This window comes from Chlamydotis macqueenii, chromosome 15 (assembly GCF_036417535.1).
Source record: "Chlamydotis macqueenii isolate bChlMac1 chromosome 15, bChlMac1.mat, whole genome shotgun sequence".
NCBI lineage: Eukaryota > Metazoa > Chordata > Aves > Otidiformes > Otididae > Chlamydotis > Chlamydotis macqueenii.
This window is the reverse complement of record NC_141570.1, coordinates 1,262,282-1,274,352: the sequence shown is the minus strand read 5'-3', so window position 1 is coordinate 1,274,352 and position 12,071 is coordinate 1,262,282. Positions and strand designations below refer to the sequence as shown.

The window sequence follows — 12,071 nt, the reverse complement described above, 5'->3', positions numbered from 1 at the left end:
CAAGTTCAGTGTCTTCCCCTTACGCTGTTAGGACTAGCCAGCTTAATGTGTCACTGCCATCTGATAACATTTTAGTTCCGTCTCACTCTTGGCCCATTCCTAATTTTTCATTCTAAGTTCATTCACCTCAAAGATACTTCAAATAGTGCTGAAGGCTCCTCTGTTGCAAAAGATCTTTCACCTACACTAATGAACAAAATGACTTAAGCAGCTTGTTAAGAAGTACAGACATTAGACCACGTGTTTGAGTGAGCTCTTTCTTCTGGTGATACGGTATTACCCACCTCCTCTCTCATTCCTGTTTCCAAAAGCATCATTACACAGGCTTCAATAGGGACTGCAATTTCACGACCACTGCGCTTGAGATGCTCTTCTAATGGAGTTCCAAAAGCTGGTTTTTCAGTCCATTTGTCTAGTTGGAGAGTATCAAAACACTGAGCAAAATAACTAACAAACACTTGAATTATGTCCCAGACAAGAAAAGAAGAAAGCCTCCAGTACAGTAAAGAAATTTTCAGAATACAGTAGGAGTTTTACAGCCCTCGATTGGTAAAGTCTCTTGTATCATGAGTAAAGAGAAAATGAGCCTGCTGGAGTTCAAGAAAAAAATACTTCTGCATCTTTCTGGATGGCACACCACATACAAATCCTTTGTGTAACTGGAAGTGCACGTCCCACTAGGCTTCAGCACAAGTGCCACCACTTGGCTGTAAGTGACATCAGTTCTGATTTGCCAAGATGCCAAAAGGCTTGGGCTTGCAAGAATTTTTGAGAAAAATTTTGTCCAGACTGCATGACCTGGGCTGATCTCAATTTTAACTGTATATAAGGTGGATAAAACCTGAGCTGTTAACACTAAGTTGATTGCTGATCAAAGGAATCAGCAACTTGAAACGGATGTTAACAGCCCCAATGTCTTACACTGGAATTACCACAGCCCACCACTGTAACGCTTGCACAAATTTTCAATTCCATTTCTCAATTGTTGCTTAAACTTTGAAAGTCGAAACTGGCCCAACTTTCTTCAAATTGAATGTGAATTTCTTGTTTCCTACAATTTATTTTTTCAGCCATTTCTGTTGTCTTAATTGAAAAAATGCAGATGTAAAGGGTTATTGTTAGTACAGATGCATTATTCCTTTTATGTGAAAATGAAGTCAAGAAAGATGAAGACTTTGAAAGAGTCCTCTGAAGACACAATGTGCTTCTGCAGAGGATTTAATTTACCCTTTTTGATTACAAAACCACAACAGCTATGTCTCATAAGGCTTTAGCTCCTCTCATTCATTAACACACCACGAGAGGCACACGTCATTTTCCGCAGTTTTGCAAGTTACAGCGAACATTAGGAAGATAAATCTTAGCAGTTGTTCAAAGGCACAGTAATTTACACTACGGCCAGAAACAGACTGAAGCAATGCCCTACACTTAGGTACTGGACCACTTAGACACCACGCCTTCTAGCCCACCTTCTAGGAAGGCTAATCTGTTCTGAAGCATTTGTCACATCAAAGGTTTGCACAAAGCAGCTAAGCAAAAACAGCTTTGAAGCAGTCAGATCTGTAAACAGAGAGCCTTCCACACAGCCAGAATGCAGCCCTGATGCTGTGTAAGCACCATTTGTTCGCATTACCCTGTCTCCCATCAGATCTAGAGAGTACAGGTAATCTAGATCACCTTTCAGCAAGGTGCTCGTATTTCTTGATATATTTCGTTTAATGGTTCATCTTTTACAACTTGCATGTGGTCCACAACTGAAGGTACTCGAGTCTTGCTCAGATTATATTTTTCTCAAACTTTGTTCATCCTACTTCTTGTTCAAAGCCATTAGCAGATTAAGAGACAGTATAGCCAGTATACAGGGCAGCAACTTCAACAACACACAGTGCACCTCCACACCAAACCATTAACGATACACCTTAACTCCTGCTGACAACAAAGAGCTCAGTAGCACGGGGCAGAGATGAAGCTGTATTACTTGCTTTTCTTAACGCAATGATCTGAGCACTCCGTTAGCCAGCTGTAGTGCAGTGTGCACACTGGGACAAAGGATTGCAGAAAAGAGGGAAAAAAGTCAAGCTCCTTAGAATAAGGGGAGTTTTTCTGATAATCACGGAGTAATCATTCAAGAAGCAAGGACCCTAAGAAGTTCCTAAATCACAACAAAACTTTCATTGGCCTAAAAAGCCAGGTATGAATTAGCAAAGGTCACAAGATATCAAAGAGAAAGTGCAAGCAAATAGAAAAACCCTTCCTTTACTCTCTTGGTTATCAGACAGATCCTTAATATTTTATTAGTGTGTTAAATTATGGCTGGAGAACTCCAGAGAACACAAAGATGGAATTATGCTTGCGAATGTGAAATTGTTAAGTAGATCAAAATGGCCTTATTTAATAATTCCGCATGCAAGAGAATCAAGATAAAGGAGGAGAATATTGTGCATAGGTGGCACAGGCAAGGAGAAGCGTCAGCCAGAGCACAGGTTACTTTACCTTGATGGGCTTGAATTTCGGGTAGAACCTTTTCTATGACTGCTAATGCTTTTCTATGGTAATCTGCTTGTGCTTCTAATAACTGAGAACAGAAGCCACATTTTAAAAACAAAAAGAGCATTAGCTTCTGATGAGCACATAATACAAGACTAGCAGCTTTAGCACACAAAATGTAATCGTTGAGATTTGAGTGTCTACGTACATACATGCTGCAAAGTAATACTAAAAAAAATACTCACCATAACAAAACATCTAGCATATTCCCCTTCTTTGGACACAAAGTTGTACATGTCTGCTGCTAGCTGATCCTTTGAAAAAGAAAAGAATGCAAAATAGTACATCAAATTTACAGGGGCATTTCAGCTCATATACAAAGACAGAAGTACGTTTGTTTATTTTGCCTGCAGTAAGCTTAAACTATCGAATCACGCTGTACGGGAAGCCAGTACTCCACTTAATCCGCTACATGTATTCTTCCAAGCCAAATTCATTCAAAACGCCTAACTTTGCTTCGTACAGCAAAGCAGCTGCCCACTTACATCAACAACTGGATGCATGGCAATGTGGTATTTACAGCCGATCCCTGCATATAAAGACAAGCACTACTAAAAGCTTTTGGGGGCTCATCTCAGCCGCAGCATAATGTAGCATCTGACACCTGGGAAGGGAAACTGAATGTGAACGGCTCAGAACGTTCCTTTTATGTCAGCAGCCTGAATTTCATCCAGGTAGCTCACACTGCACGGCTACGCAGTGGCTTGAAGCACACTGACACCTTGAACATTTCAGCTGAGGCGAAGGCACAGTTCCTTTGCGCAGTTGTCAGAGTGAAACAGAAAATAATGGGAAATACCCGTCTTAAAAATTCCTTGTGAAATTAAAGCAATTCAGACAGATCAGCTAGCATTAATACACCTTTAAGACACAGTCTGTTAACAGCCACATAATTTGCAGCTGCAGTAATCAGCAAGGCGCACAGGAGCAGCCATATTCTGATTGCTGTTGTTGCTAATGAGAGTTATGTAAATGACAGACTCATCTTGTCATACCTTGCATTGTTCTACTTTATTTCCAGCTTCATCCATCTCTTCCTTAAGAGATTCTATTTTTGAAGGATGCACTTGAAAATTTGTTCCTGAAGTCTTATGGGCTTGGTTATATCTGCAGAAGAAAAGCTTGAGTCATTTGGTGAAAACTAATATTAAACAATAATTGGCATTTATGGGTCCCTTGAAATTGGTTTCTATTGACAAAAAAAAAGTCAACAGTTTCAGAGGCTTTCCAACGCAACTAAGGAAGGTGTTTGAAACACTGCATTTATGACACGCTGGTATAACTCACAAACAGCTAAACTACTATAAAGCTGCAAGAAATCCCGCATTCTCCACAGTCTGTCATACGGGCGTATAATATGTTAGAACTGCCAGTCCCAGAAAATGCTCCATACGTTATCACCACATGTTAAGACCGTTTAAAGGGACTTAGGGGTAAGCTGCACAACCTAGGACCCCACCAAAGAGACGGCTCAATATAATGCTGTAAAAGCGCTTGGTATGGGTACAAAATTAGACTCCTATTCCTCACTTAAGTTGACAACTTAAGTGAACTGGAAAGAATATGAGTTTTCAGCATTTTTCCAATTACATATAGGCAAATAAGAGCTCAAAACTCTTGATTCTGTTTGGATCTAGTAGTCACAAGTTACACTTAAGTTTCTCTTTTTTTGGCAAAGTATTAACATGCATACAGTAGCACGTCAGAAGCAAGTACCAGCATCGGATCAGATGCCATGAAATGCCAACAAGAAGTTAATAATAATAGAAAAGGACCTAGTAATTAATATTATTTCTTACCTTCCTCTGGCAGAATCCCAGTCCAACACCAGCTTTGCAAGCTGTTTCCTCTGCTTCTGAATGTTCGGGATCTCTGTCTAAAGCAAAAAATCAATGCTTATATTTATTTTTGAATTGTGTATTGTAATAAACTACATTTTGCAGAGCTCACAGCCACTTTCCACCACTAATGCATGTCCCCTTAGAACAGCTTTATTATTAGCAATGAGATAAACCCTTTTTGCTCAGTTTACACATAAATCCAGATGTATTTCTTCAGTCAGGCTGAAGTCTCTTACCTCTGTTAGTAGACACAGTGGATCTAAAACTTCTCTTTCAATCTGTACTTCATGCTGAGAGAGCTCCATTGCCAGTTTATTCTCTGCATCACCACAGGTATCTAGCATTTTCCTTTAAGAATTATAGGAAGTTGTAATGTGAGTTACTACTGACTACAGAAGAAAGATCCAAAACAGAACAGTGGTGGCCTTTTGTCACCTGCTACCCTTTTGAAAAGCTTTGTGTTTTATAAGGCAAAGCATTACTTAATGGCACAAACCCAAGATGCTCTATGCCATCATGGGCAAATTTGGGATAGGCAGAGAGTGTTATAAAACCTTTGTTTTCTAAAATTCCTTAGCCATGACAACATTTTTGGAGGCTTTAAGTCATCTAGGTGATTACGCTGGCCCTAAAGGCAGAGAAGTTAGTATTTATTTCAAAGTCCATCCTTTCATCTCACTAGATGCAGCAAAATTGCTCAATGCAGTATTTAGTTTTCTCCTAAGCCCCTTTAATGTGGAAAAGTCTTAACACCATAATGCTAAGCAATCACACATGCAGCAGCCTCAGGTTCCAAAACCATGATTTAACCTTTGTTTTAAGCTTGTCCCATTTCTAAAATTTTTATCCATGTTTAAATCTCCTGCAACAGCTCACAAAAACGCGCAGAGGTTTTTAAGGTCATTCTACACTGTTTCCATTAGAATTCTCCACCAGGAATGAGGAAACACGTTTGCTTTAGGAATTCAGCGTATTGAGGCTCATTTGTTTCAGCCACTTTCCTGCAAGATGCAAATATGTATTTTGCCAAGATAAGGAAACTGCCATTATTTGAAACTAGAAGTCATGAATGTAAATGGGCATTATTTTAAGTCATTAATGCAAACCTGTTGAAAGCAGTATTTACACTAAATTTTAAGCTTTAAATGGAGATGATAATTTTACTAATCCACAAGGAGAAAAGCCATTTTCAAAAGCTTTTAAGACAGTAGAGAATCAAAATCCTCCGGAATGCAATTGAAAGCAAGTCTAAAACTTGCTCCCAGAATCACTCTTGGTCACTTTTACTCCCTTTGAATTAGACCAGGAATCTAGAAATATTAGTTTCATTAGACTGAAAACAGTCTTTGTGTACCAAAAGTCTCTAATTAGAGCGCCCTGCAGGCAATAAAATGACAGACTGCAACTTAGAAAAAAAGCCAAACACTTACCCCAACAGAGTTTCATCACTTAGCTGGACAGACCCTTCTTGCATATTTTGAGCAAGAGCTGTTAGAGGAAGTTTTTTCTACGGAACAGAAGGAACAGTGCTTAGCTTAGCGCTATGCACCCTTTCCAGATTTCCCAGTACATCCCCCCTAAGATTCTTCTCTTCTCCCATACGGTTTCTATTATACACACACGCAGCTCATTCTTTGACTTTAAGAAAACACTAAGTCACAAGAATCTTCAAGCCTCAAGCCTCCTGTTCTCAGACACTTTGAAAAACACTTTCCTCTCAGCCTTAGTTGGAATGACAGGTCCAAAAACGTGTCTCAACTACTGTCAAAGTCAAGTAAACAGCTTTAACTTTAAATCTAAGCAACTAGCTTGTCATCTGTCTCCCTACAGAGGTTTGTTCTCGGTGCCCCTGTTTTCAGGAGGTCTCTATTACTCAGTAAAAGGAGAAAACCCGAATGTTAATTATTTCTCATTGTAACACCTTAAGAAAACCTGCCTATGCCTTGGCTAACGAGGAGCAGAAATCAAACATGTCCAGAATAACATTTATGGTTAATTGGAGATGTCAGTGCACAAAGGTAATTCTAAGTGAGGAGCTTGATCAGAGCTGCAGACTCTTCTCCTCTTAATCAGGTTTTCTGAGAGCTGTAAGTACTCAGCACATCACAGAAAGAAGCGAGTGTCCTGACACCGCTCCAGTACTCCAAGGTCACACTGCTCCCGGATGGGGAACCGCAGCTAGCATTTCACCAAATAACGTCAGCACGTGCAATGATTTTACAGAGCTTTTCTCCTCCTGGATAATTTGAGGCACAGCAGCTGATCGTATTCAGACGGCTCTCAGAAGACAAACCAAAGGGCAATTGTACTTACATGTCTCTTTTCAGGATCTGTACCATGCTGGCCCTGAAAACAGGCAATCAATCGCTTCTGTGCAATGTGGCAAACAGATCTCACAGTGTCAAGACGTCTCTCAATCTACTCAGCAGGAGGGGGAGAGAGGAGGAAGAGAAAACAAAACAAAACCAGAAGTTATTTTCCTGGCCTCAGCAGAAAATCTTCCTCCTGTACCACAATTAGTTCTGGGTTGCATATTTCTCAAGTTCTACAGCTCAGAAGAAGTTCAGATGCTTAGCAGAAGTGCCTGACAGCAAAGATGCTTGGAAAGAGATTTTAATTTCTTTTCTTTTCTTTTTTTTTCAGTGGCACACCAATTCAGTTGGAGCTCACAATGCTTACAAGCCTGGGAAGCGGAAGAGAGAGAAAAGCATTGCCTCTACTTTTTGTTTCAGCAAAAGAGAATCACATTGATACTTGCCATCTGAGATGAGCGGCACATGCAGATATTCAAAACACAGGTTTAGGGAGAAAACTCTGGGAACACTCATATTTTTTTCATTGAAACCTTGTAAAGTAGAAGGCTAAAGGGACCAAACCTCTGTACTGCAAGCTTTCTATTGCCTTTCCTTCTCTGGTCTTTAAAGACAAGGACAAAGTTCCTACATGTTAAGCAAAACAATATTTTCAGAAAGAGATTAATGGGATTCAAAAGGGATGTGGAATGAAAAAAATAGGCGTCGATGCACAAACAAGAGTTCTGTTTATCACAGTATATTTGAAACATGGCTTCATACATAGACTGTGAATATGACAAAGACAGACACTAATGAACTGTGCTTTTAAGGGATTTTAAGTAAGGAATTTTGACTATTTTATTTCAAAGAACACCAAAAGCAAACACAGCGATGAGCCCTGGGACAGAACTGCTCAGGCACTGAGATCTCTATGCACAGCTCCAAAAGAATGCAGTTTATCTGCATTTTGATGACTCACCAAGAATAAAAGGAGGCCCTTTGGAATGGCTTCTATTTAAAAAGCAAGGAAAAACAAAGTAGATTTCATCTGCAGAAATAATCCGAATAGACTCCCGCTTTTGACACAGCTCTAAAATAGCTCCTATTACATTTTCAGGAGGGCAATAATTCTCCCCAGCTTTCCTATCCATCATAAATACAGACCAGCTGACAGAGCAGTGATTTCAGTGCTAAGTTATCATCCCATGTTAGCTCCTGTTAAGGGCACCGTACCTGATTTAAAGCAGGGGATACACTGGTGGGTTTTCCAGGAGGCAGACTATGTTCTAATGAACACAAAATACTAAAAACTCTCATTTAGAATGTTATACATCCAGGTGAAAACAATGTTTTTTCCTCCCAGCAGCTTTATTTGGCACTACTACAATGGGATACGTATCTCCCTAAAGTGGTTACAACTGGAAGAATGTAATGAGGTCCCAACAAAAGCAGCTAGTAAAAACGACAGCTGCTAAAAGGGACAGCAGATCCAACAGGAGAGGAGCCTGCAGGGGTGTGGGCTGGGAGAAGCTGCAAGGAAGAAGCCAGCGGAGGGAGGCACAGACAGTCGGGGATCACGCGAAGACCAGCACAGAATCGCTGCTGTTGGACACTTGAGCCCTGTCCTGAATGCACAAACCAGTGCAGGACTGGGCTCCCTGTTTCCTTTCAGAAGAGGGGAGCAGTTCTGCCAAGCTGTAGCCTGGAGCAGCACCCAAAGCCGGGCCCTGGGGCTGTGCCGCCCAGCAGCGGCCTTGGTAAGTCCACAGGGGAGGTGAAAAAGAACCAGTACAGTGAGGTGCTCAAAAAGCTCAGTAAAAACGTATTGTAGTAGAGTAAGGTGCAGAGAAACTGCCCAAGGGCTGCTCTGAAAGCACACGGCTTTGCCTTTTATTTACAGAGCGTCTATCAACAAGCACAAAATTAAGTCCACTTCAAAAAAGTCCTTACGAAGATATACAACCAGGAAGGTATTGTTTGTGGTCTACTGCTGCAGCTAAGACAATTCACTGCTGTTGTGTTAGCTTCAAAATTAAATACCACCACCACATTCTAAACCATCCGCTATTTGTGAAAGCGGTTATTTTTGTAAGGTGACGTAGTTCAGAGACTTCTTAGAATAATGAGCACAGGTTTTTTTTCCCCACACCTGAAACACGGTGACATCCTGTAACTGAACCGTCTCACAGATCCCAGCAGACTGACATGGCCCTCGTCAGCCACGCGTGGTGGCTTGCATTCCTTCAACAGACCCTGGAGCACATCTGCTCCCAACGGCCTCTTCCCAGGCAGCCTGAATGCCCATCTCACAGGGCAGAAGACTGATGGGAGGAACATGACCCCAAAACTTCATGATAATATACTCTCTTCTCTGATCTGCTTTTCAGTTCAAAGATGTCAGGAAAACCATGGAGGACATTAATTTCCATTAAGCTACCTATGAACTGAACGTGTGACCTACAGGCCACGCTGTCTGTGCCCACAGGGCATCTTCAGTGTACAAAACATCACACAATCGCTTTATTATGCGCTACAAGGCCATGCCAGAAAGCGGATCTATTGTAGAAGCCTTTCCAGTACTGAATTATATTCCTTGTCTTCTGACAGGAGCATATTTAAGAGCTACTTGAAATGAAGTATTACACTTCAGAAAGCAGAAAAAAGCTATGGCAAGCCTATGTCAAAGTTGGAGCTAAATATAAAAAAAGAACACTGAGAAACAATTTTATAAAGTGACTGGTACCATGCTTCTAAGCTCTTGAGTTAGATAAGAGCCTCCCTTCCCCTCCACAAGCCCCCAAGAGCAAACAAACAAGTGAGTAAATTCTTCCACTTGGGTGTAGCCAGTCTGCTCTGTGCCTGGGAAAGCCTTGCTTGCAAAATTTTTTTGGCAACAAGCAGCAGTACTTTTGGCTTTCACTTCTTGTTACTATTCTGCAGCTAACCAAGAGGACAGATGGGCCCTCAAAGGCCATCAAGGTGTTTTAACATCCTTTATGTCATCAATTGTACTCATCTCTTCAGAAATTAAACACAGTACTGTCAAACTGCTAAGGTATTTCTGGTTCAAATAAAGCAGTCCCCTGAAAAGCAGGGTAACACGTTTCAGGTCAGCTCATTTCACCGTTACTCAAGATGATTTCATGAACTGGTGCTGAATTCAAGTTTTGAGGCTGATACGTTCCCTCATCTCCTACAGCAATCTGAACAGCTGCAGAGATCTGAAGTAGAAGTACTTGCACCATTTGTTTGGCTTCCATGTTTTGCATACAGGTCCTGAACTTCAGCATACTGAAGTGCTTTGTAATCGGTTTGAAATAACCATTACGCTCGCGGTTCTGCGGAGCAGACTTCCCTTGCCAATTGATATTTTTGTTTTTTTTTTTCTTTTTTCTTTTTTAAAAAGTCTTTCACAAAGTAACCAGAGGAAGAAAACTATGTAGAACAAGTCTGTAATCAAATTTGTTCCACGTAATCAGTCAACCTTGTTAATTTAAGAGTTGCAACTAAAATTCCACCATGAAAGTAACGTTTGATAGATGACACACTTTCAAAAAGATGACAAGTCTGCAAACAAATCAAACAGCAGTGTGACAAATTTGAGAACAAGTATCACAAGCTAAACAAGAAGCATTTGTACACTTACGCAGAACAATTCCAGACTTTCAGAAAAAGTGGACATTATCTATTAGCGAGCAGTTGGCATGGTTTTTTGCCTCTTAAGGCCCAAGGTGACTTCTTCAGAACAGAAATGAAGACAGAAGCCAGCCGTGCCTAAACATAGTTTCTTCCCAGCTCACCCTCCTCCACCAGACTGGCAAGTCATTAGCACTAATGGTTCATAAGCTTAACAAGCTAGTTCATCTAATTAACAGCAAAAATGCTTCCTCCTTCACTTCAAACCATATGATTGGATTCAGAAACAGAAGTACCTGAGTTTTTCCATTCAAATTGTATTATAGTTTTTTTCATGTGCTGAGAAGTCATCCAAAGACCGCCTTCTTTTCACCCCTGTCACTTGCAGTATTTTTTTCCCCACGTTAGTTACTCCACAAAACTCAGAAGGCTCAAACTTCACAAAGAGCATTTTTAAAAAATACATATAAACTGTGTCACAATACCTGTAACAGGTCTTCACTGAGTACCTCCGTTTTCTCAGCCCTAAGGGAGGAAAAAAGACCATTGTCAGACTAACCAGCGTGTTCAGGGTCAAAGATCGCTACAGTGCTTGCAACAAAACCCCTTCAGTTTCCAGTTACAATCCCGGTATGATCAGTGCTGCAAACACCACCGCGCCTGCGATGCTGTACGTAGCGCCGGCTCCCGACCTCGGCACAGTGGCCGTGGATGGCTTGCCCAGCACAGGATGCTCGGGAAAGCCCGATGTTCCCGGAATCCCCAGCCCGCAGCATGAATCCACTGCACCAAGGTCTAACGGTATTTCAGGCTGCACGTGGTTTAACAGAGCAAACTGGAACCCCGAGTAACTTCACTTGAACACAAAGAAGTATTGCAGCAACTTGAATTTCACTCCATGTTTGTTACTCAGGTAATGTTATCGATGCACTCGAATGCAAAGGAATAGAAAGACATGAGAAAAGTAGGACAGCCAACTTCATCTTGTTATATTCTACCGCTGCAGAGCTTCATCAATCAGCAACCAGTGGAAGTGGCAGCCTGAACACACTCCCTTAACCTTACACGCACACGACCTTCATCAGAAACCTCCCATCACCTCATTTTGCTGATTCCCATAATACTAAAACAACAGAAAATATATACTACTTAAAACGATCATCAGAAGTTAATAGCATCCCCAGTAAAGTTCTACCCTCAATAGAAGAACATCTGAATACTCACACGTACTTCCAGACAAAAACGTTAACAGTTGTCACAAATATACTCAAATCTTTACACATACAATTCCATGCCTTTTTCCAATCCCAGTTTATACATAAACTTTGAGTAGTTTAGTGTTGACCCAGATTTGTTTGGTGTTGACTCATTTGCTATAACACTCCTTTATCCTACCTTTGCTAGATCTATAAAAGAGAGAAAGATAAATTCAGTTCCCCAAAATCTCTTGGACCTGGCTGTTCGCTGTTACTACACGTATATCACTACAGAGGACTTGGAGGTGCTCCAGTACTCTGTCTTCCCGTCCAGAGAGCTTCCCCTCTGCTGTCAGAGCTCCTCATCTCCTACACCGCCTTCCTCCTGAACCTGCAATCTGCTTAATAACCCGCTACAAGACAGGTCCAGCACAGAAAGTTCATTTTCCTGGTCAGGCTTCATCAGCTGAACACATGAAATGCTTCCAAAGACAATATTCATCCACCTTAAGTTTGGGTTGGTTTTGTTTGTTTGTTTGTTTGTTTTAAGGTATTTG

At 41.1% G+C, this 12,071-nt stretch overlaps 1 protein-coding gene across 5 annotated transcripts in view; it reads right to left on the bottom strand.

Annotated features, from left to right (window-relative positions):
• Positions 1-12,071, bottom strand: part of ARHGAP17 (Rho GTPase activating protein 17) — a 45,654-nt gene that overhangs the window by 14,017 nt on the left and 19,566 nt on the right. For all 5 annotated transcript variants that reach the window (XM_086759389.1, XM_086759393.1, XM_086759390.1 and 2 more), the window contains exons 2-10: positions 10,804-10,843; positions 6,702-6,806; positions 5,819-5,895; positions 4,625-4,736; positions 4,347-4,423; positions 3,543-3,654; positions 2,733-2,801; positions 2,494-2,575; positions 285-412 (exon numbers count right to left, since the gene is read on the bottom strand). In XM_086759389.1, the coding sequence (XP_086615515.1) occupies positions 285-412; positions 2,494-2,575; positions 2,733-2,801; positions 3,543-3,654; positions 4,347-4,423; positions 4,625-4,736; positions 5,819-5,895; positions 6,702-6,806; positions 10,804-10,843 (802 nt within the window). The remainder of the gene's footprint in view (positions 1-284; positions 413-2,493; positions 2,576-2,732; positions 2,802-3,542; positions 3,655-4,346; positions 4,424-4,624; positions 4,737-5,818; positions 5,896-6,701; positions 6,807-10,803; positions 10,844-12,071) is intronic.